At 48.8% G+C, this 24,740-nt stretch overlaps 1 protein-coding gene and 1 long non-coding RNA gene across 5 annotated transcripts in view; one reads left to right on the top strand and one right to left on the bottom strand.

Moving 5' to 3' along the window:
• TENM2 (teneurin transmembrane protein 2) overlaps nt 1-3,772 on the top strand; it is a 1,360,160-nt gene extending 1,356,388 nt beyond the window's left edge. For all 3 annotated transcript variants that reach the window (XM_043464766.1, XM_043464768.1, XM_043464767.1), the window contains one exon: nt 1,620-3,772. In XM_043464766.1, the coding sequence (XP_043320701.1) occupies nt 1,620-2,381 (762 nt within the window). In that variant the 3' untranslated portion in view covers nt 2,382-3,772. The remainder of the gene's footprint in view (nt 1-1,619) is intronic.
• A 2,876-nt stretch (nt 3,773-6,648) lies between these two features.
• LOC122439590 lies at nt 6,649-18,558 on the bottom strand. 2 transcript variants are annotated; one of them, XR_006268927.1, is made up of 3 exons: nt 18,350-18,558; nt 7,265-7,403; nt 6,649-6,749 (listed from the first exon to the last, which is right to left on the bottom strand). It is a non-coding gene; the product is annotated as an uncharacterized LOC122439590 (long non-coding RNA). The 2 variants fall into 2 exon arrangements; XR_006268928.1 differs by lacking the exon at nt 18,350-18,558 and adding an exon at nt 8,539-8,611.
• Nucleotides 18,559-24,740: the final 6,182 nt, after the last annotated feature.

Here is a 24,740-nt window from a genome sequence, read left to right as displayed (position 1 = left end):
TCATCACATCATCACTCCCTCTGGCAAACAGAACCATGTCGGGTCCAAGGACGTGTCAGTAGCAGCAGAAAACATTGGAGCTGGGTATAAAAGGGGCATGAGACCTGGTGGCTTCACAAGACAGCAAACGTCAGTGCTGTCACTTGTCTGGCACAGCACATATTTCTTCCCAACCTCAATTATTACCTTAATTGTGGTATCATTATCTGTTGAGTGTATACCCTTGAGTCACTCCTTGATTAACAACAGCACTGAGATATCTAGCAGCAACCCACCATCTGCACTGCCTGTAAGATCATAACCCTTTTGGCTTTTATGGGACATAATAAAACGGTGGTTTGCAGTTTCTGTCCCATTAAAGAACATTTTTATGCCTCACATAAAATCTCAGCATTTTATGACCCAAACGTACACAGATTGAGTTTTCGGAACATAATCTGTGCTTGAGTTTCTTGGTGATGACCGAGAGGTGGTCAGTTTCAATTTGGGTGCAGCTGAGACCGCGGCCACAATTGGACGGGAGGGGTGGGCATCTGCGTTTGGATTTCTCCTGCTGCAGAACCCGTGCTTGGCATGATCAACCTCTGAAAGGTCTCAGCTGTTCTGAATAATTGTCCAGACTGTCACTAGAGAGAGACCAGGAGGAACTGCCGGGTAATTGAGAACAGCGTTCTCACAGTTCTGCCCCATGGGGACCACTCACTGGATGAATAGCCATCATTTCGCTCATTTATCTAAGTGCCGTTACCTCCCCAACACAGCCTCCTCCATTATCCCAGCCTGTCCCCCAACCACCAATTGAGATGAGTTGTAATTTGTAAGTAGAAAACTCAAGGCCAATGAGAATAATGGGGATTTCGTCCCCCTGCAGAAGTGGGCTAGGATCCAAAGCAAGTGGCTCAAAAAGCCCAGGGATATTCCCTCTGGCCCACGCAGCTGGAATCTCTTTAGCCTGGTGCTTCTCAAACCTTCATATGCATGCAGACCAGGTAGAGGGGCTTGGTAAGATGCAGCTTCTGACTCGCCGGGTCAGGAGGAAGGCCTGAGATTCTAGTCTTTGCTAACAGGGAGGGTCCTGGTGATGCCTCTGCTCCTAGCCATACTTGGAGTAGCACAGTGCCAACTCAAGGAAGTTAATGAACATCCTCTTCTGGAGGGGCTAGCCATTCCCTCCTCCAGGGGACCTTCTCAACCCAGGGATCGAACCCAGGTCTCCTGCACTGCAGGCAGATTCTTTACCACCAGGGAAGCCCCTATATGTGTATAAGGCAGCTGCTAAACCATTAGCAGGCCAAATGACTCTCTTTTCTGCAATGATGGAGGGACATGGTAAGTGCATAGGCCTGGGTATAGATGCCAGTCAGGCAGTATGCCTCTGCACCCCCATTTATAGTTACAAGGTGGGGAGGCCATACCATCAGAGCACTGGAAACAAGCCAGCCTGTCCTAGTTCCAAAAGCTAGGGCTCTCTTAGTTCTGATCATGACAGACACAAGACGTATTCTTGCAGGGGTGTCCCAGCCTTCCTCTTTCTGACCCTCTTTTCTGACTCAGCCCATGCATGCACAAGGTGGGCCCAGCCCACCTCCTCAGCTTTCTGTGTTTTCTTCTGCCCACAGCTCATTACTGGTGTCCAGCAGACAACCGAGAGGCACAACCAGGCCTTCCTGGCTCTTGAAGGGCAGGTCATTTCTAAGAAGCTCCACGCCAGCATCCGCGAGAAAGCAGGCCACTGGTTCGCCACCACCACGCCCATCATCGGCAAAGGCATCATGTTCGCCATCAAGGAGGGGCGGGTGACCACCGGCGTGTCCAGCATCGCCAGCGAGGACAGCCGCAAGGTGGCATCTGTGCTCAACAACGCCTACTACCTGGACAAGATGCACTACAGCATCGAGGGCAAGGACACCCACTACTTCGTGAAGATCGGCGCGGCCGACGCCGACCTGGTCACCCTGGGCACCACCATCGGCCGCAAGGTGCTGGAGAGTGGGGTGAACGTGACCGTGTCGCAGCCCACGCTGCTGGTCAACGGCAGGACTCGAAGGTTCACCAACATCGAGTTCCAGTACTCCACGCTGCTACTCAGCATCCGCTACGGCCTCACCCCCGACACCCTGGACGAAGAGAAGGCCCGTGTCCTGGACCAGGCCAGGCAGAGGGCGCTGGGCACGGCCTGGGCCAAGGAGCAGCAGAGAGCCAGGGACGGCCGGGAGGGCAGCCGCCTGTGGACGGAGGGTGAGAAACAGCAGCTGCTGAGCACGGGCCGCGTGCAGGGCTACGAGGGCTATTACGTGCTCCCCGTCGAGCAGTACCCTGAGCTGGCGGACAGTAGCAGCAACATCCAGTTTTTAAGACAGAACGAGATGGGAAAGAGGTAACAAAATCGTCTCCTGCCATTCCTCGCCTGGATGGCTCAGCGGGAGTCACTGTTATCTCCTCTCCTAAGGAGATGAAGACCTAACGGGGCACTAACGGCCGGGCTGCTTTAGGAGACCAAGTGGCAAGAAAGCTCACATTTTTTGAGTTCCAATGCTACTGTCCACACGAGAAGTCCCACCTCCTGGAGTGGACTAAAGCCCGGCGGCAAAATTCCTGAGGAAAAAAACAATCAATCAATCAAAACACAAAACAGACAAATGGACGAACACACAACCATGTTCCAAGTTCCCCTAAAATAATGACCCACTTGTTCAGGGTCTACGCAGCCAAGAGACGGAAAGAGACGCAAAATGTTCAAAAGAAACAAAACATACATGTGCACACAGGAAACAAACAAAATACACACACACACAAAACAAAAACACACCGACCGAAAAGCAGAGACGTGAAGATGAGAAGGCCTCATGTTCTATTACCTCACTCATTCCCACGTGAGCGACACACAGATATCCGTGAGGGCCGGCATCCCACGACCAGCTAAGGACCACGATTCAGACTGCTCGTTGGATAGATACTACAGACGTTTTCGTTTAAACAAATACAGGTGCATTTAAACCACGACTTTGGGGGTGATTTGTGTGTAGCGACTGGGGAGGGGGGGGATAAAAGTGAAAGAGTGAGCACTGGAAATAACTTTTTAAAGAAAAAAAATAGAAAAACACAAGAAAAAAAAAGGAAATTAATATCAAAAATCGAAGCGAAATAATACCGTTCAGCACTTAACTCTCAGGTCCTGATTTAGTCTGGCCTGAGCTAATTTATTTGAGCGCAGAGTGTAAAATTTAATTCCAAGGGTGGCTATAATCACTACAGATCAATTTCATACTCTTTTGTCTTTGAAGATTCCATTGTGGACAGTAATACGCAGTTACAGGGTGTAGTCTGTTTAGATTCCGTAGTTCGTGGGTATCAGTTGCAGTAGAGGTGTGGGCATCGTGACACTCTTTTGCTAAACGGGCACCACTTCAGATCACCCTGTACATACCTAAGCCTCGAGGCACAATCACTGTTTGAGATTTACAATTATTAGTGTGTTTGTTTGGTCCAGAAACTGAGACAATCACATGACAGTCACCACGAGGAGAGAAAATAAAAAATTTTAAAAACCCACAAAAAACAAGAAAAAAAAAGTTTAAAAAAAAACCATAAAAAAATGTCTAATAAGAACTTTGGTACAGGAACTTTTTTGTAATATACATGTATGACTTGTTCATCGAGTTTTTATATTAATTTTAATTTGCTGCTAAGCAAAGACTAGGGACAGGCAAAGATAATTTATGGCAAAGTGTTTAAATTGTTTATACATAATAAAGTCTCTAAAACTCCTGTGGACACTGGTCTTCTGTGGAAATGCTTTGCGGTGAGGGCAAGGTCAAGAGTTCTGGAGAAAAGGGTGTGTGTGCATGCTTAGTCGCTGTTACGTCGGACGCTTAAGACCCCACGGACTACAGCCCACCAGGCTCCTCTGTCCATGAAATTCTCCATGCAAGAATGCTAGAGTGAGCAGCTGTTCTCTTCTCCAGGGGATCTTCCTGACTCAGGGATTGAACCCAGGCCTCCGACATTGCAGGCAGATTCTTTACTGTCTGAGCCAACATGGAAGCCCCATTTTTTGATGTTAAGTACATGCCAAGAACAGAGCTAAGTGCTCTGCATACAATATTTTCATTCAATTCTTTTTTTTTTTTTTTTCATTCAACATTATTCTCAGAGCTTACCATATGCTGGGCCCTTTGCTGAATTCTGGGGATAAAGGAGGTGACATGAACAGGGGCACTAATCTCATGAAACTTACAGCCAAGGATGCAGACAACAGTCAAGTAGTTACACTATAAAGAAAATGACAGGAGTCAATATCAAGAAGGAGAGATTTACAAAGTTATAAAAGCACTTAACTGGGGATGTGGCCTTGACTGAGAATGCAAAGGAAGTACTGAGATTTGAAAGTTAAGGAGGAATTAACCAGATGAAAAGAAGTGAACGCATCCCAGACCCAGAAAACAGTACGTGCAAAGGGACAGTGGTCACACAGTCAGGCCAGAAAACAGAAGAGGTTTCCAAGGTTCAGAAAACACCCTAATTAAAGACTGGATTTTTTTTTTTTTTGGTCATTACAAACAGGGAGTCTGCTTTAATCTCATCAACAAGTGCTCTGAATGTGGTGTGAACAGGCAGGGCAGCTGATGCGATCATCTGTGTAAGATAACAAGGAAGGTTGCTGGCCATCAAGGAGGAAACAAGTAAATGGAGTGGACAGATTGCAAAGACAAGCTCCTAGTATCATTCACTTAGCAAGTGGAGAAACCGAGGCTGCTTTTCACCAAGCTGGGAGGTGGTAGAATGATTCAAGCCCAGCCGCGGCTGATTCCCAAACCTCTCCAGCACATCCGGGTGGCGTGTCACCCCGAGTCCTTCAAGGTTTCTGAACCACCCCTGCCTTTCAATTCTCTAGCCTGACCAGGGGTGGCTTCCCCAGGTGGAAGGAGACGGGGAGAGAGGCCAGGCTAGAGAGGCCATGGTGTATCAGATCCCATGACCCTCTTATCAGCAGAGCAAGCTGTGATGAGTGAATCAAATAGGAGAACAAAAATACACCAGAGAATTTCCTTCTCAGAAGCACGTGTAGGGACTTCCCTGGTGGTCCAGTAGCTAAGACTCTGCACTCCCAATGCAGGGGGGGCTAGTTTCAATTCCTGATCAGGGAACTAGATCCTACATGTCATGACCCAGGGGTCCACATGCCATAACTGAGACCCAGTGCAGTGAAATAATATGAATATTTTTTAAATACCTTTAAAAAAGAAGCACATGTAAAGCTTTCTTTCCCTGTTTTCTTTTAGAAGAACAGGAAGCAGGGCACAGGTCCTCCGTGCCTGGTCCAGCTGCCTCGTTTAATCTGCCTGGTGTCAGGACCCCTTGGATCTGTACCCACAGAACAGCCTCCAGTTGGTCATAAAGCCAGGCTGAATCCCAACCACATGGGGGCCAACTGTTGTGCCCTGTCTCTCCAGGGAAGATGCAGCCAGTGGGGCCACCAAGACAGAGGGGATCTCAGGCAACAAGGCGGTGGGAGCTTGCCCAACCTCACCAGCCTCATGGGGGGGTGGGGGAGGGGGGCAGGCAGACTAAAAAGGGTGGGCTCACAGCGCAGCACACAGGCAGTCACATGTCACCAGAGTTTCCCTTGAATGTGAAACTCTCCTCTTCTATGCCCACCATCTTTGAATTATCCATAAGTGCCCTGTGACACCCAGGCCAGCCGAGCCCCTCACAACATGCACACTCATAATGCAGAAGAAGGAGGTGGTGTTGGATTTAAAAAAAAAAAAAAAAACTTCTGTCTTTCCTTGAACCAGACCTAGAATGACCAGCATAAAATGTTTCACCTCTTCCAAAAGTATCGGTTGGCCATACTTTTTCCATAACATCTCACGGAAAAGCCTGAACAAATTTTTCGGCCAACTCAGTGTTTGCAAAATGAAAGACAACTCCAGAAAGGCCTTTCAGGGGACAAGATTATACACTCTGAAGTCAGCTTGATGGAAACAAATCCTAACTTGACCACTCATGAAACACAGGGCTTGGGAAGGTTTATGCTGTTTAGTCACTAAGTCATGTCTGACTCTTTGCAACCCCTTGGATGATAGTCTACCAGGCTTCTCTGTCCATGGGATTTCTCAGGCAAGAATACCAGAGAGGGTAGCCATTGCCTTCTCCAGGGGATCTTCCTGACCCAGGAATGGAACTCGTGTCTCCTGCATTACAGGTAGATTCTTTATTGCTACATGCCAAGAACAATGTTATGTGCTCTACACACAATATTTTCATTCAATCCTAATTCTTTTTCATTCAACAACATCAGAGCCACCAGGGAAGCCCTTTGGGAAGTTACATGTCTTAATTGGGGTAAACAGCATTAGCCGCTTTAAGAGATAAACCTAGGAAGTTCCCTGGTGTCCAGTGGCTAAGGCTCCATGCTCCATCCAAATGCAGGGGGCTCAGGTTCAATCCCTGGTCAGGGAACTAGATCCCAGATGCTACAACTAAGAGTCCACATGCCACCACTAAAACTTCCTCATGCCACAACTAAAAGATCCTGCATGCCACAACTAAGACCTGACAGCCAAATAAGTTTAAAAAGAGAGAGAGAAAAAAAGAGATATACCCAATATAAGCTAACACAGAAAATGCTGAATCCTTACTTGTGTGGTTGTCCACTGTGGGCCTGCAGTGGAAATGGCTCTGCTCCAATGAGGGCCCCAGGCTCCTTCCATTTGTGGCTCCACCTTCTTCTAGGTCCTTAGAATCTTTGAAGTAGAGCCAAGAGCACATGTATAACTACTTTACTTTTAATGGGCCACACCTGGGCATATACTCATCCCCTCCACTCACATTCCATGAGGGGTTCCATGGACCTTTCTACTGCAAAGGACACTTAGACAATGTAGTCTGACTAGGAATTCAGGAAGAGGAGACTGGATGTTCATGAGTCTAAGCAGTTGTTGCCACCTAAGGCAGCATCTATGAGCCTCTGTTTCCTGACCCGTAAATCAGGGCTGATAAACACGGGGCTGCTCAGATGGTTAAATTTGATTGCATATATCACCAACACATGGTAAGTCCCCAGTAAACACTAGCTTTTATTATTTCTAAATCTTTGCTCCAAGCACAGAGTTTCTAAAAGTAGAACTTGAGGCATGACCTGTTCATCCTAGGGGAAAGAGATTTTTATGCAGCTGTGAAGAAGATGGAGAAAACTGGCCCTCAAATCCTGCTCGGGGTGCCCCTCCTCCCTTCCAGGCCCAGGACACAGAACATGTACCTCAGGATGCGAGCGCTGCTCACGGCTTTTCGGAAAGGCTTGATCTCAGCAACATGGAGTCTGGCTGTCCATTCAGTCATTCGTCGACATTCCCAGACACCTAGAACAGGGTGGTCCCGGGCACCGTCAGAAGCTCGGACTACAAAGAGAAATAAAACATGGTCCAAAATCTCACCGTCTAAAGCGTGAGGACTAACTCACAAGCCAATCTGTGGGACAGAGCAGGCTCGACGCTGGCACAGAAGTGATGGCCCAAACTGTGAAGGCGGGGGAGAGGACCACAAGTTCTGTCCACGAGCTTAGAGCTGGGTACTCACAGGGACGAGAACGTGGGGACGAGAAGGTGAGAGGGCTGCGCGGACTAAGACATAGATTGCAGGAGTGAGAAGAAAGTCATAAGCTGACCATGGAGACCTTGCTAAAGGCTAGAGCGATGGCTATGCACGTGGACCCGCCCCACCACGTGGAGCTCTCTGAACACGCCCGCAACTTCCAGGGCCAGACCAATCAGAGCAGGACCTCGAGGGGGCGTGGTTACCACGGGCGGATTCTGAAGCTCCCCAGGGGACGCGAACCTGCAGCCCTGGGAGAAGTACTGATTGGAGCCTTAACAGGAGGTACATGGCCTCAGACATCCATGTCGGAGTGAGGCAGGAAGGAAGACCAGGCCAAGAAGTCGGACATCCTCTTCCATACCACGAGGACTGTGCAATGGGGCTCTTGTCTAGTCGTTAAGTCGCGGCTGACTCTTTGCGACCCCATGAACTATAGCTCACCAGGCTCCTTTGTCCTTGGAATTCCCCAGGCAAGAATACTGGAGTGGGTTGCCATTCCCTTCTCCAGGGGATCTTCCCGACTCCAGGACTGAACCCGCGTCTCCTGCTTGGCAGGCGGATTCTTTACTGTCTCAGCCACCAGGGAAGCTCGAGGCTCTTGCACCTGGGGAGAAATATTACTAGGAGATCCTTTGACTAGCAAAGTGGAGAGAGGAGAGGAGCAGAAAGAACAGTCTGGGAGGCTGCATCAGCCCCCGTGTAACAGCCCAGATGATGAGGAGACACAGGATTAGGTTTTGGAGGGAGGAGGAGGCTCTGTATCTCCCTCACAGCTGGGGACAGTGTCGGTACTGGGTCGAGCTCAGCAGGATTCAGTCCAGAAGCTCAGAGGGTGTCCTGCAGGGGAAGTGTCACAGACACCAACATGGCCTCTCCACACGGGTAAAAGAACCAGTGCCTCAGGAGAAGGGCTTAAGGAGAAGTCTAACCTAGGCTTACCTTCAGGATTCCTCTGATGGGCTCACGTCAAGACTTTGCAGGAACATTCTGATCCAGTGTGCCCACAGCCAAGCCCCACCATCCATCCTGACGCTCTGGGAAGCCTGAACCCTCCCTCTGACGCCCAAGCTGGCCCTCCGACTGCGGGGCAGCCCTCCAAGACCAAATCTGCACCAGCTGGAGTCTTTCCAGAGACTGACCTCACCTGTTGCCCAAGCCCCACCCTCCTAAGCCCTTGCTTCCTCCTGGTACATGCTTGCTGTCTGGCCACAAGGTGGCAGCCTTTCCCACAAAATCTTCCTGGATCTGGGCCTGGGCACCCAGGACTGGTTTAGCGAAAATGTTAGGCAGCTCCACTCTGAGAATCAAGAGACGGCCAAAAAAGCCCTGGGCCCAGAGAAGAGTCCTGTGCCCTCAAAGAGGCCCCTGGAATCAGTTCCAGGAAGCAAGATTCCAAAGAATATTCGCCCTGGGAACAGCCAGACTGGATTCAGAGGCTAGCTCCACCACGTATTCCCTGAGATTTTCATACAAACCTTCCCCTTCCTGAGCAACCCATTTTCTCAGGTGCAAAATTGGGGGGAATTACTGTATAGGATTATTTGAAAAGAGTAACAAAAATAATAAATACGAAGTACTTGGCAAGTGCAAACTTGGGATTTAAAATTTTCTTTTTTCTTAAAATAATTGTATGTATTTATTTGGCTTTGCTGGGTCTTTGTTGCTGCACGGGCTTTTCTCTAGGTGCAGTGAGTGGGGACTACTCTCTAATGGTATGTGGACTTCCCATTGCAGTGGTTTCTTGTGTTGAGGAGCACAGGCTCTAGACACACGGGCTTCAATCATTGCAGTTCTAAGGCTCTAGAGCACAAGCTCAGTAGTGTGGCACATGGACTTAGATGCTCCATGGCAAGTGGGATCTTCCCAGATCAGAGATGGAACCCATGTCTCCTGCATTAACAGGCATGTTCTTTACCACTGAGCTACCAGGGAAGCTCTCAAGTTTTATTTTCTACTCCAAAGACCGTAACCCCAAAATGATGCCCAGTTTTCCTTTCATAGCATTTTACCATTTAAGTCCCACTGCCCCCATTTTTAGCTAAGCCTGGGCTCTTTACTTAACCTCTGAAGCCTCACTTTCCTCCCCTCTGAAATGGGTATGATGATCCCATCTCACAGGGAGATGCTGTAACTAACACCCAGCTTGAAGTGAAGTGAAGTTGCTCAGTCGTGTCCAACTCTTTGCAACCCTGTGGACTGTAGCCCACCAGGCTCCTCCATCCATGGGATTCTCCAGGCAAGAATGTTGGAGTGGGTTGCCATTTCCTTCTCCAGGGGATCTTCCCGACCCAGGGATTGAACCCAGGCCTCCCGCATTGCAGGCAGATGCTTTAACCTCTGAGCCAACACCCAGCTTAGTGCATGGCAAATGGGGATGACTATTCATCCAACACGAAGCATGATTACTCTTAGCCTCTGAGGACTGAAGGTGGAGCCCCTGTCCTGAGATTAGCTAAACACGGTCCCAGTCCTGAAGCTTGACCTGTCAAAGAGCAAACATCACCACTCTCCTCTCCATCCACCCCACACATAAACTACAGAAAGCAACAAACATGCGCTCAGCTAGCAGACCCCGGGGCAAGAGGAAAGAAGCTATGCCTGCACCCCCGCAGGAACATTCTATCCAGTGGTCCCCCTCCCAGAGAATGAAGTAGAAGGATCTTGGTGGGGTCCGTTACCAGGTTCTCAGTTAGGAGGGTAGTGAAGGTAGGGAGTGATCACCTGGCACCTGGCCGGGCACACAGTCCTCATCAGGGCTCCAGTCTGAGCAAGACAGACAACCTCTCTTTTTGCCCCACCCACCTTTATTTTGGGGGGCTCCAAAATCACTGCAGATGGCGACTGCAGCCATGAAATTAAAAGACACTTGCTCCTTGGAAGAAAAGTTATCACCAACCTAGACAGCATATTAAAAAGCAGACACATTACTTTGCCAACAAAGGTCTATCTAGTCAAAGCTATGGTTTTTCCGGTAGTCGTGTATGGATTTAAGAGTTGGACCATAAAGAAAGCTGAGCACCTGAGAATTGATGCTTTTGAACTGTGGTGTTGGGGAAGACTGGAGAGTCCCTTGGACTGCAAGGAGATCCAACCAGTCCATCCTATAGGAAATCAATCCTGAATATTCATTGGAAGGACTGATGCTGAAGCTGAAACTCCAATACTTTGGCCACCTGATGTGAAGAAACGACACCTTGGAATAGATTCTGATGCTGGGAAAGATTGAAGGCAGGAGGAGAAGGGGACGACAGAGGATGAGATGGTTGGATGGCATCACCAACCCGATGGACATGAGTTTGAGTAAGCTCTGGGTGTTAGTGATGGACAGGGAAGCCTGGCATGCTGCAGTCCATTGGGTCACAAAGAGTCGGACACGACTGAGCTGAAGTGACCCACTTTTAGTCCTCTGTGTGGGTTGCCACTTCCATGAAGCATTCTCTTCCATCCTTTCCCCTTAGCGATTGCTTATCTATACTTTCCAGTGAATCTCCTCCCTGGTCCCCTTCACTCTCTAAACCCAGTGAAATTATCAAATGCTTTCACCTGGTACTTCCATAGTGGTCCAGTGCTTAAGACTTTGCCTTCCAATGCAGGGGGTGCAGATTTGATCACTGGTCAGGAAGGACAGAGGATGAGATGGTTGGATGGCATCACTGACTCAACGGACATGAGTTTGATCAAACTCTGGGAGATAGTGAAGGACAGGGAAGCCTGACTTGCTGCAGTCCATGGGGTTGCAAAAGTCAGACCCAACTTAGCAACTGAACAGGAGAGCTAGGATCCCACGTGCCTCTTGGCCAAAAAACCAAAGCACAAAACAGGAGCAATACTGTAACAAATTCAATAAAGACTTTAAAAATGGTCCACCTCAAAAAAAAAAAAAAAAAAACCCTTTCACCTAAATTAATTGATCTTATTTGAATTTTACATTTACCCAGTGAGACAGTCAGGAGCAGCTGAGAAACTGATGCTTGAAGAGAGGAAGTGACCAGATGAAGTCACACAACACAACAGACCCTTTCTAGTGTCTGGAAATCCTCCTGTTCTCAGTCTACTATCTCATTATATTATGGTTCATTATTTTCATTGCCAGGCCCCTCCCTCAACAACATTTCACCTTCGTGTGATCTCAGTCAAACACAGATTTATTCTAAGACAGGAGCCATTGGCCAGAAGGATTCTGCCCCATGGGTTGAAGTCAGCCAGGTGCACATCTATCATGCAGGAGGCTGGAGTGGGGAGGGGAGATGAGAGGAAGATCCCAGACTGATCCGCCCCCAGGCAGCATCACTGTGTTAATCAGAGCACTTGTGATGCTAAGTGACAGAACCCTGACACGAAGCTAAAACTGGCAGGTCCAAAGGCATGACTGACTTCAGACACGGTCGGATCCAGGGGCTCAAAGGATGTCGTTGCCCCACCTCCACCTCTGCTTCCCATGAGAAGTGGCCTTATTCCCGAGTAGGCTTTCTCCACGTGTGGCAACAATGACTGCTAACAGCCCCAAACCTATAGCCTTGCAGCACCCATGGAAACAGCAGAGAGCCCTCCCTCTACGCACAGAAGACCTTGAATAGGCTCAAATCCCACCAGCACTTGGGGACCATAGATTTGCAGCAACATGGATGAAGCTAGAGATTATCATATTAAGTGAAGTAAGTCAGAGAGAGAAAGACAAACATCATATGACATCACTTGTATGTGGAATCTAATACATGACAGAAATATGACACAGTACAAAATAGAAAAACAATCAGGGACATCGAGAATAGATGGGTGGTTGCCAAGGAGAAGGGGGAGTGAGAGAGGGATGGATCGAGAGTTCGGGCTTAGCAGATGCAAACTGGTGTATATATTATTAATAGAATGGGCAAACAACAGTTGCTACTGCACAGAACAGAAAACTGTATTCAATACTCTGTGATGAACCATAATAGAAAAGAATATGAAAACGCACGTATACATATATGTGTATATAACTAAGTCACTTTGCCGTGCGGCAAAATTAACACAACATTGTAAATCAGCTATACTTCAACAGGAAAAATACAGAACTCTGGAACCATAAAGAGCGGGGAAAGGTGGTTTCCCCCAGGAAAGGTAAGTGCTTAGACAAAAACATGCTAGCTGCTGGTGTATCCACTGAAACCACGCCATTTGTCTATTCTGTCAACAAAGCGTCCCCACACATCTTAGGTGCTCGGTTGATGAGGCCAGGGGCTGGGGATCCAAGGATCAACACACAGCCATCTGGGAGCAGTCTGGTGGGGAATGCCAACCCACAAAACAACAATCACAATGAAACACAGAAGTGCTGGGGAGAGAACCATGCTGGGCATGATGGGAACATGGTGCGGGGAACAGTTATTTCAGCACTGATGGGGATTTGGGAGAAAGGACATAGGAACTTCCTGGTGGTCCAGCGGCTGAGACTCTGTGCTCCCAGTACAGGGGGCTCAAGTTCAATCCCTGGTCAGGAAACTAGATAGCACATGCTGCAGCTAAGACCCAGCACAGACAAATAAGTAAATATCAAAAAGAAAGAAACACATGCACGGGTACCACGTTGGGCAGATCTAGGTTGAAACTTAATGGGCAAACAGGTACCAAGCCCATCAAGTCTTTCTGCTAAGGTTCTTATCCACCTCCCCCACCACCTGCCACTGCCCACCGTGGGCCTTTCCAGTCCTCTGTGAAGGCAGGGAACCTCCTCCCAACACCAGCCTAGAGAACCTGTCATTGGGCAGACCTGGGTGGGGAAGGGCTGGACATCCCTCCTGCCCCTTCACTTCCTCTCCCCCTCCCCCCACACACGGGGAGCCGGACCTTCCCTTAGTGTCTCTGCCATGCCGCACAGGTCTCCTGCCAAGTACCACCAGCACTCAGGGTCGGGCGGTCTGTCGTGGGGCTGCCCTGACCACATAGGAGGCTGAGCCACATCCCTGGCCTCCGTGCACTAGACAGCTCCCCATGCCTAGTTGTATGCGTGCCTAGCCGCGTCAGTCGTATCCAACTCTTTGCAACCCCATGGGCTGGAGCCCATCAGGCTTCTCTGTTCATGGGATTTCCCAGGCAAGAATACTGGAGTGGGTTGCCCTTTCATTTCCCAGAGGATCTTCCCAACCCAGGGATCAAACCTATGTCTCTCATGTCTGCTGCATTAGCAGGTAGGTTCTATCCCATTAGAGCCCACCTGGGAAGCCTTGCCTAGTGGTGATGACCCCGAAACAACACCTCCAGACATGGCCTGCTGTCCTCTGGAGGTGGGGAGAAATACCCTCCATTGAGAACCCCCTCCCTCATCTCTCCTCCACCCCAGACTCCAGCCCCCTGGTCAGGCAGGCTAGCTCCCGCTAAGCAGACAGTTGTCAGTACTCACCCAAATCCATCCAGGGTGGGCTGCTTCTCCTGCACGCACCCCCTTGCTCTGCACGTTCCATCGTTCCCACGTTCTCATGAGTTACACGCATCCCCTGCACAGTGCAGGCCACCGCCCACGTGCTCTGTGTGACGCCTTGGCTCACGCCCAGGGTCCTGGTACCCGTGTAGTCCTCCCCAGCACCTTGCAGTGTGTGACACACACGTTCTTCCTCCATGTGGCCCACACGGGAAATCAGGCCTGAGTCACAGACCCATGCCCCTCTGAGCATACACCACTTGCCCCCCGACACACGGGCAAACACACAATGTGTGTTGAGATTCAACAGACACACACACGCAGGTCATAGCACGTGGTGCAGATCCTGGGCCTTCCACCCCATCGCTCAGAACATGGTCTGCTGTGCACTTCTGGGCAGACTAAGTGAGACATGCCTCTCCCTAACCCGTCTTCTCGCTCTTCACGCCAGTGTCACTGGCATCAGGATGTCCGGTGTACCCCCAGAGCTGAAAGAGTCAAGACACTCCTGACCAGTGGAGGTTCCCACAATAATAGGAAGGGCAACAGCTTGGCAGACTTGTGCTCCTGAGAAAAACACCACCTCCTGCAAGCCACCCTGGAAGCCTTACAGGTTGGCGCAGATGGACACTGACTCATATTCTCTCTAGAAATGCCACGGCACCATGCCCAGCCCCGTCCGGAAAACACTGGAAATCATTAATCACCATCAGATGTCCCTTTTCAAGGGACTCCTGGAACAGGACAGGGGAGGAAGGAGGAAATACAACATTACCCAGTCATCTCAGGCCCCAGCATCCTGCCTAGGTTTCAGAGGAGGGCCCTTGAGAGGGCCCTTGACCCTCCCCACTTGTCACATTCTCAATGGGATGGCTCTGACGTTCATCACTGGAATGGACCGCAGGAGCTGCGTCCAAACAGACCTGCCGCCACTCCATCTGCAGGGTTCAGGTCGCTGCCTCCCTTTTAGCAGGGGGAGCAAGCGGGGCAGGGGAGGGCCTGGGAGCTGGGCAGCAATCCATTCTCTCCTCCACACTTGGCTCATGAATTTAGCTACTGAGTAGTGTCTCCTAGGTGGTGGATCCCCGAAGGAGAGACGCAGGGCGGAGACCAGTGCTTAGTCCCAGAACCCCTGGTGTGGAAAGACAGGAAGTTTGTGTGGCATCACTCTCAGCACAGATGTAGACTCTGTATACAGACGTACAGTGGGGTGGCCACTTCATGCTCCTCTTCTGACCTTGTAGGACAGGACATCTGACAGTCTGACATCTGACAATCTCTACACTAGAGAAGGTGTACAGTGAAATGGTTTCTGGCACAAGCTTTGGAGTCAGTGATTTGAGGTTGAACTCTACTCTACTATGTACTTGCTCCAAGCCTCAGACAAGCTCCCTGAGACCTAGCATCCTCCTCTGTGAAGTGGAGAAAATGATGCTGCAAGCCTCCTGCAGGGATCATGAGACTCCACTGACACCCACTCTGTGTAAAGCACTTACACGGAGATGCCACCGTCCCACGTGCTGGCTCTTGTTAATGCAGGATACAGAAGACAGCACCATCTCAACAATGCCCGCAGGACAGAGAACCTGGCCCTGCCAAGGGCTCAGCTGTCATACCTGAAGGCAGAAGCATCACCCTGGAGGCCCCGTTCCCCCTCTTTGTAACCCCCACCCCTGCTGGAAACCCCTGTGTCGTCCTGCTGGAGATCTGGCAGAGGGGAAACTGAGAACCAGCAGAGAAAGGAAGAGAGTCCCGTTCAGAAGCACGTCCTGTGGATGGGAAAACCCCGGGGGGGACAGGGTGGAGACCAAGTCTAAGCCACTGCACACCCAGGCAGGCTCAGGCTGTCAGAGCAGAGGGAAGCAGGCCAGCTCTCCCAGGCCTCTCTCGTGGCCTCGGGGACCCCACCCCCAGCCCCTTCCCTCTGCTCCTGCACCAGGGAGGTGCTGGAACCCACTCCCGAGATGACTCGTCCTTCCCAACCCCGTGTTCAGTGACACCACACTGGTAGTTTGGCAGGGGCCATAGAGGGGATAGCTACACCATGCATGGGAGCAAATTTCCACGAGACTGGGGTGGTTTGGGGTGGTGGAATGCAAGAAAGGACAAAGACATCAAAGAGCCATTCAGCGGGCCGCCTCCGGTGGCCAACTGGTTGGGATTCTGGGCTTTCACTCCATGGCCCACCTTCAGTCCCTGGTTGGGGAACAGAGATCCCACAAGCCATGTGGCCGGGCCAAAAATAAAAAAGAGAGAGAGAGATTAAGAGGACAAACATATGGATACCAAGGAGGAAGTGAGAGTGGGAGTCACTGGAAGATAGGACTGACACATACACACTATTGATACGGTTCCCCAGGTGGCACTAATGGTAAAGAACCCACCTGCCAAGGCCGGAGACGTAAGAGACGTGGGTTTGATCCCTGAGTCGGGAGGATCTCCTAGAGGAGGGCGTGGTAACCCACACCAGTATCCTTGCCTGGAGAATCCCGTGGTCAGAGGAACCTGGTGGGCTACAGTCCACGGGGGTGCAAAGAGTCAGACACGGCTGAATATAAAATAGATAATTAATGAGAACCTCCCATATAGCACAGGGGATTCAGTGCTCTGTAGTGACCTAAATAGGAAGGAAATCCAAAAACGAGGGGGTCTATGTATACACATCACTGATTCACTTTGCTGTACAGTAGAAACCCACTATGAATAACATGACCTTGTAAAGCAACTGTACACCAATAAAAATTTTTAAAAACAGAAAAAAGGAATCCCTACCATTTACAACATGAAAAAAAAAATTGAGAGAGAGAATTGGGGAGAGAGCATCCCTAAAGGTGAAAGCTTTGTCTTTTGACTTCAAGGATACAGCACTTGGACACCCAAGGCGAAGAACTCAGGCCTGGCAACATTCTAAAACAAATCAGCAATTAACTACTGATAACAACTGTGGTTGAAGCAGCACAAGGACATTTTCTGCGTTCTTCCACATTTTCAGGGTGTGTGCAACCAGTTGACAATGATACAGCCTGGACCGTGGTGCAGGCCACCTGCTGGTGCAGGTGAAGATCCCTGCCTTCAGCTTCCTGGCACTGGTTCTCCCCAGGCTGGGAACCTTGCCTGCAGAAGCCTCACGAACCCCTCTCTGAAGGGAGCTGCAGGGCACAAGGTCACACCATCCCCTACTCCGGTGGGGAGTTCACATCCAGGGACCAGTCCACCCCAAGCTTCAAAGGCCTGGCTGCTCCCCTGGGTGAGCAGCATCCCTGAAGAGTTATCCCAGCTCCAGAGCTCCAACGGGATTGGCCCAGGCCAGGGCTCCTATGGCACTGCAGCCCAACTTCCCCCTCCGCCCAACCCTGCATCCCTCCCTCCCTCCCAGGTGTTGTTCCTGGCATGCTAAGAAGCTTCCTGCACTCAAATCTTCAGCCCAGAATCTTCTCCCAGGGAACTCATCCTAAAATACTCCCTACCCATCTCCCTGTAAAGAGACTACTGCCCAGGAGAGCTAGTGCCCAACCCCAGGTGGTTCTTTGCAGTGAGGACTTGTGCATGGCTGTCCCACAGTGCAGGGGGTCCCCAGGTGCCACTAGTGGTAAAGAACCTGCCTACCGATGCAGGAGACATAAAAGATGAGGGTTCGACCCCTGGGTTAGGAAGATTCCCTGGAGGAGGGCACGGCAGCCCACTCCAGTGTTCTTGCCTGGAGAATCCCATGGACAGAGGACCCTGGCGGGCTACAGTCCATGGGCTCGCAAAGAGTCAGACATGATTGAAGCGACTTAGCAGGCACGCACGTGGAGATGCCAGGGACCTGTAGAGCCGATGTAGGGGCTTCCTTGGAAGAGGTGCCTCACAATGCGTTTTGCTAGGGGTGGGGTGGGAGAAGTAGGGGGAGGAACATGATGGAGTGTGTGTGTGTGTGTGTGTGTGTGTGTCTGTGCGCACGCGCCTCTGCTGCTGTTTGTTTTCCACCCCTGTTGAAGGGCACGGCAAGAGGCGGGGAGGCAAAAGAATGCCACCTGCTTGCTGAGTTTAGCAACACCCAGGACCTCTGAGACAACAGCCACCTGCTCTGCTAACTACACAATGCATCTGAGTGTGCAGAAACACACGCCCTCTCTACCTGCAGGCGCAAAATGCACACAGCCCCAGACACACAGCCCTCCTTCCCAGGCCTGGTTCTTCAGTGGCAATGGAGAGAACTCAGCCCACCTCACCTCGAGTGCAAGAGGTGAAGTTGAAGATCAGGCTCTGGGATCAGCTCCTGGTCACAGGTAAATCCCAGCCTCTAGCACATGTCACTCGCTCCCACATGAGTCCATTTATTCATTTCCCCCAAAGACGCACTGCACTTACTGTTTGCCATCTTTGCTGGCTCGGAAGCTCCCTGTGTGAGGCGAGCCCCAGCTCACTCTCCGCAAGAGGATGCTACACAGATGGGGAGTCTCTTCACCACCTGGAACAAGGGAGTTCCTGGCCTCCCTGCCGACCAGAGGGCTCTACTGAACAAACTCCAGGCAGTGGACCACGTCCATGCTGGTGGCTCCACACAGAGGCAGAATTCGCCTCCCACCTTCCCCCACAATCCTCCTGCCCAATCCAGCATTCAGTGAGAGCACATGCCTGAACCTTGCCCCTGGTGGGGGCAACCGTGTTACTCGTTAACTTGGTGATTGGAAATTGATTTCTTCTCTGAGCTGCTGAAGATGAGATGAGGAGGAAAACCTGTGGAGGGCAAGGCTTCTGGGTCCTTGTGCCCTTAGGGTAACAGTCATGCCATTCACCGTTCAGATGAATCTAGAACTTCACCAAGCACTCAGATGCCAGATCTCATGTGCTGGGAGAATCTTCTGTATTCCCAGAGATGGGAGGTCTTATGTTAACACTAGCTACTGTGCAGACTGGAATTTAATGTCAGGCAGGCTTGGGTCTGATTCCTCCCCCTGCTTCTCCCACCCCACCCCACCCCACCCCCCGACCCAGCAAAACACACTGTGAGGCCCCTCTTCCAAGGAAGCCCCTACACTGGCTCTACAGGTCCCTGGCATCTCCATGTGCATGCCTGCTAAGTCGCTTCCATCGTGTCTGACCCTTTGCGACCCCCAGCCCCAGCTGGATGTGGGGAGTGCCAGCTCGGTGCCTGGTTCAGGATGCCCACTCAATCCACGGCCACTGTCAGTACTATTGTTGCCAACCCCAGGGAAGCGCCTGTCTACGAGATGAGGCCCCTTGAAGGCTCTGTGTAGGGCAAACCCATCACCCACCTGCTCTTGGGCCATCCTCTGGCCCCTGACACTCTGCCTTCAGAGCTGCCATATGTGAGGGCTTTCCTCTTCCGGGCTGGACCTTATGTTTGATCACCATGAAATGAAAACATAAGATACCAAGAGACTGGGGCTGGGAAAAGCCCATGAATCCCTGTTAATTTCATGCAGGTGCGAATCTTCAACCTTCCAGGCAATTTCAGTCATTGAGCTGGATCATTTGGACATCAGAGGGGCTGCAATGCACCAGCAGCCAAGCTCTTAAAGGGACATCCAGGGAGCTGTCCTGGAAGATGAGCCAGAGAGCATCTCCATCCTCCATAATCTGCATATTAATTTTGTATCCTGTGTGCATATATATGTGCTAAGTCGCTTCAGTCGTGTTGGACTCTTTGCAACCCTATGGACTGTAGCCCACCAGGCTCCTCTGTCCATGGGATTCTCCAGGCAAGGATATTGGAGTGGGTTGCTATGCCCTCCTCCAGGGGGTTGTCCTGACCCACTGATCAAACTTGAGTCTATGTACCCTCTGCTGGCAGACATGTTCTTTATCCCTACAGATTCTTTACCCCTAGCGTCACCTGGGAAGCCCCATCCTCTGTATTCTGAATCAGGTGAGACATGGTGACCCATGGTCACATCCAATCCCAGGTTTCTTTTTCCTTATTTGAAATACGGTGAGGAAATTTCTCCCCTAACTTTGTTTGTTTTCCTTTATAAAGACTTTACAATAAAAATGATAAGCTATGTGAAACCTATTTGGAGTTCAAGTCATTTGGCTCACCAGGAAATAGATGGCTGTTTGCCAGGCTTTTTGACTATAAAGTTGTCAAAGCCCAATGTGAGAAGTTCAAAGGGAGGAAGTGAACAGATCACCTTAGGCAACTCAATGCACATCAGACAACCTAGTAGTGGTTGCTACTGCAGTTCAGCCAACACTTACAGAGGTGTCCTCCATGGCAGGGGCTTCCCGGGTAGCTCAGCGGTCAAGAATCTGACTGGCAAGAGGAGGCTTGGGTTCAGTCCCTGGGTTGGGAAGATACCCTGGAGAAGGGCATGGCAATCCATTCCCTGGAAAATCCCATGGACAGAAGAGCCTGGCAGACTACAAGCCATAGAATCACAGAGAGTCAAACATGACTCAACGGCTAAACAACAACAAAATTCCATGGCAGACACTGTACTGAGATGAGTTGAATAAAACATAAAATATAGTACCTTTTTTCCTATTATTTACTGATTTTTAACAATATTGCCACATTTTCATTCTCTTTATCCCTCCAAAATCCTCAGTTACTGAGCCATTTGAAGTAAGCTGTAGACATCATGACACTTAACCCCTGAATATTTCAACTTCTGTCTCCTAAGAACAAGGATGATTATTCTTCAATAACTACAATATTACCATCATCCTGAGACCGTTAACACCAACATGATAATATTGTCTAAAATGCACTCTGTATTCCCATTTCCCCAAGGATCCCAGGAATGTTCTTTGTAGCTTTTTTTTTTTGAAAGCAATCCAGGATATACTTGTGGATCATGCACATTTGGCTTCTTCCTAATGTTTTGATGGATGTAAAGAAAGAGTTAGAGCTGTCCAATAAAGACTTTTGAGAAGGAAACTTTAGACTTCAACTAAAAAGACAAATCTGTCCATAAGGACCCTTGGATGCTGCATAATTCTTGTTCTTCACCACAGATGGGCAGATTATTTCTTAGAGGGGCATATGGACTCCTAATTATTCCAACAGTTTAATGCCATCTGCTCGCTATGAGGAGGAAAAACTGTTCAAATGTGGTGTCGGGGAGTCTTAGGTCTTGATCAGGGTTTAGCCTGTGTTCTGTGACACAAGCCCATGTCAGTGTAGGCCTGTAGTAGGCACTGGAGAGGTGCCTGCTTGAAAAACAAGCCTGCCCTCACAGGGCTTCAGGTCTAGTTGAAAGTAAAAGTGTTAGTCGCTCAGTTGTGTCCGACGATTCTCTGCGACTCCATGGACTATAGCCCACCAGGCTCCTCTGTCCATGGAATTCTCCAGGCAAGAATACTGGAATGGGTAGCCATTCCCTTCTCCGGGGGATGTTCTCAACTCAGGGTTCCAATCTGGGTCTCCTGCATTGCAGGCAGATTCTTTACCATCTGAGCCACCAGGGAAGCCTCCCAGGTCTAATTGGGGAAGGGAAAAACAACAAGGAGAGAGAGGGAAAAATGACAAGGCTGGATTTCTGGGTAAAGTAGATGAAGGAAAACGTAACTCAAGCCTGGATGGTGGGGAAGAGGCCTCATCTAAGCCACAAGCTGAAGCAGGGGTTGGGGGTGATGAGGGCCCACCTAAACTGAGCCTTATGAGACATAGAAAGGTGCTCGGAATCTATCCTAAGACCAGTCAAGTGCCATTGAGGGGTGGAACACAACCAGATGTCCTGGAGCACTGTCAAGGATGATGAGCAAGTGGGCAGAGGAACCACAGCTGGGAGACTGCACCAGGAACAGGCGATGAGCGGCTGCAGTTAAGACAGTGGAAGTGGAGATGGACAGAGGGAAACAGACGGATTTTGTATTTTTAAAATTTTTTTTTAATTGAAGTATAGTTAATTTATGATGCTGTGCTAGTTTCAGATATAGAGCAAAGTGATTCAGTTATATATATATATATATAAATATACATATATATATATATGTATTCTTCTTCAGATTCCTTTCCACTATAGGGTATTACAAAATATTGAATACCATTCCCTCTGTATTTAGTAGGTCCTTGTTGATTATCTTTTTTTTTTTTTTAATTTTACCAGAGTATAGTTGATTTACAGTGTTGTGTTAGTTCCAGGCATATAACAAAGTGATTCAGTTATATATATACATATATTCATTCTTTTTTAGATTCTTTTCTCATATCACATGCATGCATGCATGTTCAGTTGTATCTGACTCTTTGTGACCCCTATGAACTGTAGCCCACCAGGCTCCTCTGTCCATGGGATTATCCAGGCAAGCATACTGAAATGGGTTGCCATTTCCTTCTCCAGGGGATCTTCCCCACCCAGGGATCAACCCGCATCTCTTGTGTCTTCTTTACCAGTAGAGCTATCTGGGAGAGATTGTCTATTTAATATATTGTTGTTGTTCAGTTGCTAAGTTGTCTAACTCTTTGTAACCCCATGGACTGCAGTATGCCAGGCTCCTCTGTCCTCCACTATCTTCTGGCAGTTGCTCAAATTCATGTCCACTGAGTCAGTGATACTATCTAACCAGCTCATCCTCTGCTACCCACTTCTCTTTTTGCCTTTAATCTTTCCCAGCAGCAGGGTCTTTTCCGGTGAGTCAGCTCTTGGCATCAAGTGGCCAAAGTACTGGAGCTTCAGTTTCAGCGACAGTTCTTCCAATGAATATTCAGAATTGATTTCCTTTAGGATTGACTGGTTTGATCTCCTTGCTGTCCAAGGGACCCTCAAGAGTCTTTTCTAGCATCCTAATTCGAAAGCATCAATTCTTTAGCACTCAGCCTTCTTTATGGTCCAACTCTCACATTTGTACATGACTACTGGAAAAACCACAACTTTGACTATACGAATCTTTGTTGGTAAAGTGATGCCTCTGCTTTTTATTATGCTACCTGGGTTTGTCATAGCTTTCCTTCCAAGGAGCAAGAGTCTTTTCCTTTCATGTCTGCAGTCACCCTCTGCAGTGATTTTGGAGCCCAAGAAAATAAAATCGGTCACTTCTTCCACTTTCTCCCCTTCTACTTGCCATGAAGTGATGGCACCTGATGCCTTGATCTTAGTTTTTTGAATGCTGAGTTTTAAGCCAGCTTTTTCACTTTCCTCTTTCACCTTCATCAAGAGGCTCTTTAGATCCTCTTCACTTTCCGCCATTAGAGTGGTATCATCTGATCTGCATATCTAAAGTTGTTTCTATTTTTCCCCAGCAATCTTGATTTCAGCATGTGATTCATCCAGTCTGGCATTTCGCATGATGTGCTCTGCATTTAAGTTAAATAAGCAGGGTGACAATATACGGCCTTGACGCACTCCTTTCCCAGTTTTCTGCTAGTCAGTTCTTCCATGTCCAGTTCTAACTGTTGCTTGTGGTCCTGCATACGGGTTGCTCAGGAGGCAGGTAAGGTTGTCTGATATTCTCATCTCTATAAGAATTTTCCACAGTTCGTTGTGATCCACACAGTCAAAGGCTTTAGCATAGTCAACGTGGCAGAAGTAGATGTTTTTCAGGAACTCCTTTGCTTTCTCCATGGTCCAATGAATGTTGGCAATTTGATCTCTGGTTCTTCTGCCTCTTCGAAACCCAGCTTGTATGTCTGGAAGTTCTCAGTTTATGTACTGCTGAAACCTAGGTTGAAGGATTTTGAGCATAACCTTGCTAGCATGTGAAATGACTGCAGTTGTATGGTGGTTTGGATATTCTTTTTCATTGCCCTTCTTTGAGATTGAAATGAAAACGAGCCTTTTCTAGTCCGGTGGCCACTGTTGGGTTTTCCGAATCTGCTGACATATTGAGTGCAGCACTTTAAGAGCATCATCTTTTAGGATTTGAAATAGCTCAACTGGAGTTCCATCACCTCCACTAGCTTTGTTCCTAAATTTATAAATAGTAGTGTGTATATGTTAACCCCATACTCCAAATTTACCCCTCCCCACTCACCCCTACTATCCCCTCTGGTAGCCATAAGTTCATTTTCTATGTCTATGAGTCTATTTCTGTTCTGTAAAAAAGTTCATTTGTATCATATTTTTTAAATTCCACATATAAGTGACATGACATTTGTCGTTCTCTGTTTGACTTACTTCACTTGATATGATCATCTCTAGGTCTATCCACATTGCTGTGAATAGCAGTATTTCATTCTTCTTATGGCTGAGTAATTTTCTATTGTGTATATATACCACTATACCACATCTTCTTTATCCATTCCTCTGTCAAAGGACACAGGTTGCTTCCATGACTTGGCTATAGCAAATAGTGCTTCTATGAACATTGGGGTGTATGTATCTTTTCGAATTAGATTTTTCTCCAGATATATACCTGGCAAAGGGATTGCAGAATCATATGGTAACTCTATTTTTAGTTTTTTAAGGAACTTCCATACTATTCTCTATAGTGGCTGCACCAATTTACCTTTCCACCAGGAGTGTAGGAGGGTTCCCTTTTCTCCACACACTCTCCAGCATTTGTCATTTGTAGATATTTTGAAGTTGGCCATGTTGACTGATATGAGGTGATAACAGACAAATATTTTGGAGATAGGATCCAAATAGAATAGATAGAATGTACATAGGGAGTAAAGAAAAGGACAAGGCCTATTCTGTAATTCAAATGAAGTTTCGAAACAGGGGTGGGAAAATTAAAACCTGAGGGCCAGTGGCCTGTTTGGAAATAAAGTTTTATTGGCACGTTTGTTTACGTATTGTCTAAAGCTGCTTGCAGCTACAACGGAGGAAATGAGTCCTTCTGACAGAGACTGACC

Source organism: Cervus canadensis, chromosome 4 (assembly GCF_019320065.1).
Source record: "Cervus canadensis isolate Bull #8, Minnesota chromosome 4, ASM1932006v1, whole genome shotgun sequence".
Lineage (NCBI taxonomy): Eukaryota > Metazoa > Chordata > Mammalia > Artiodactyla > Cervidae > Cervus > Cervus canadensis.
Note: the sequence above shows the minus strand (reverse complement) of the source record. Positions and strands in the feature narration are given on the sequence as shown.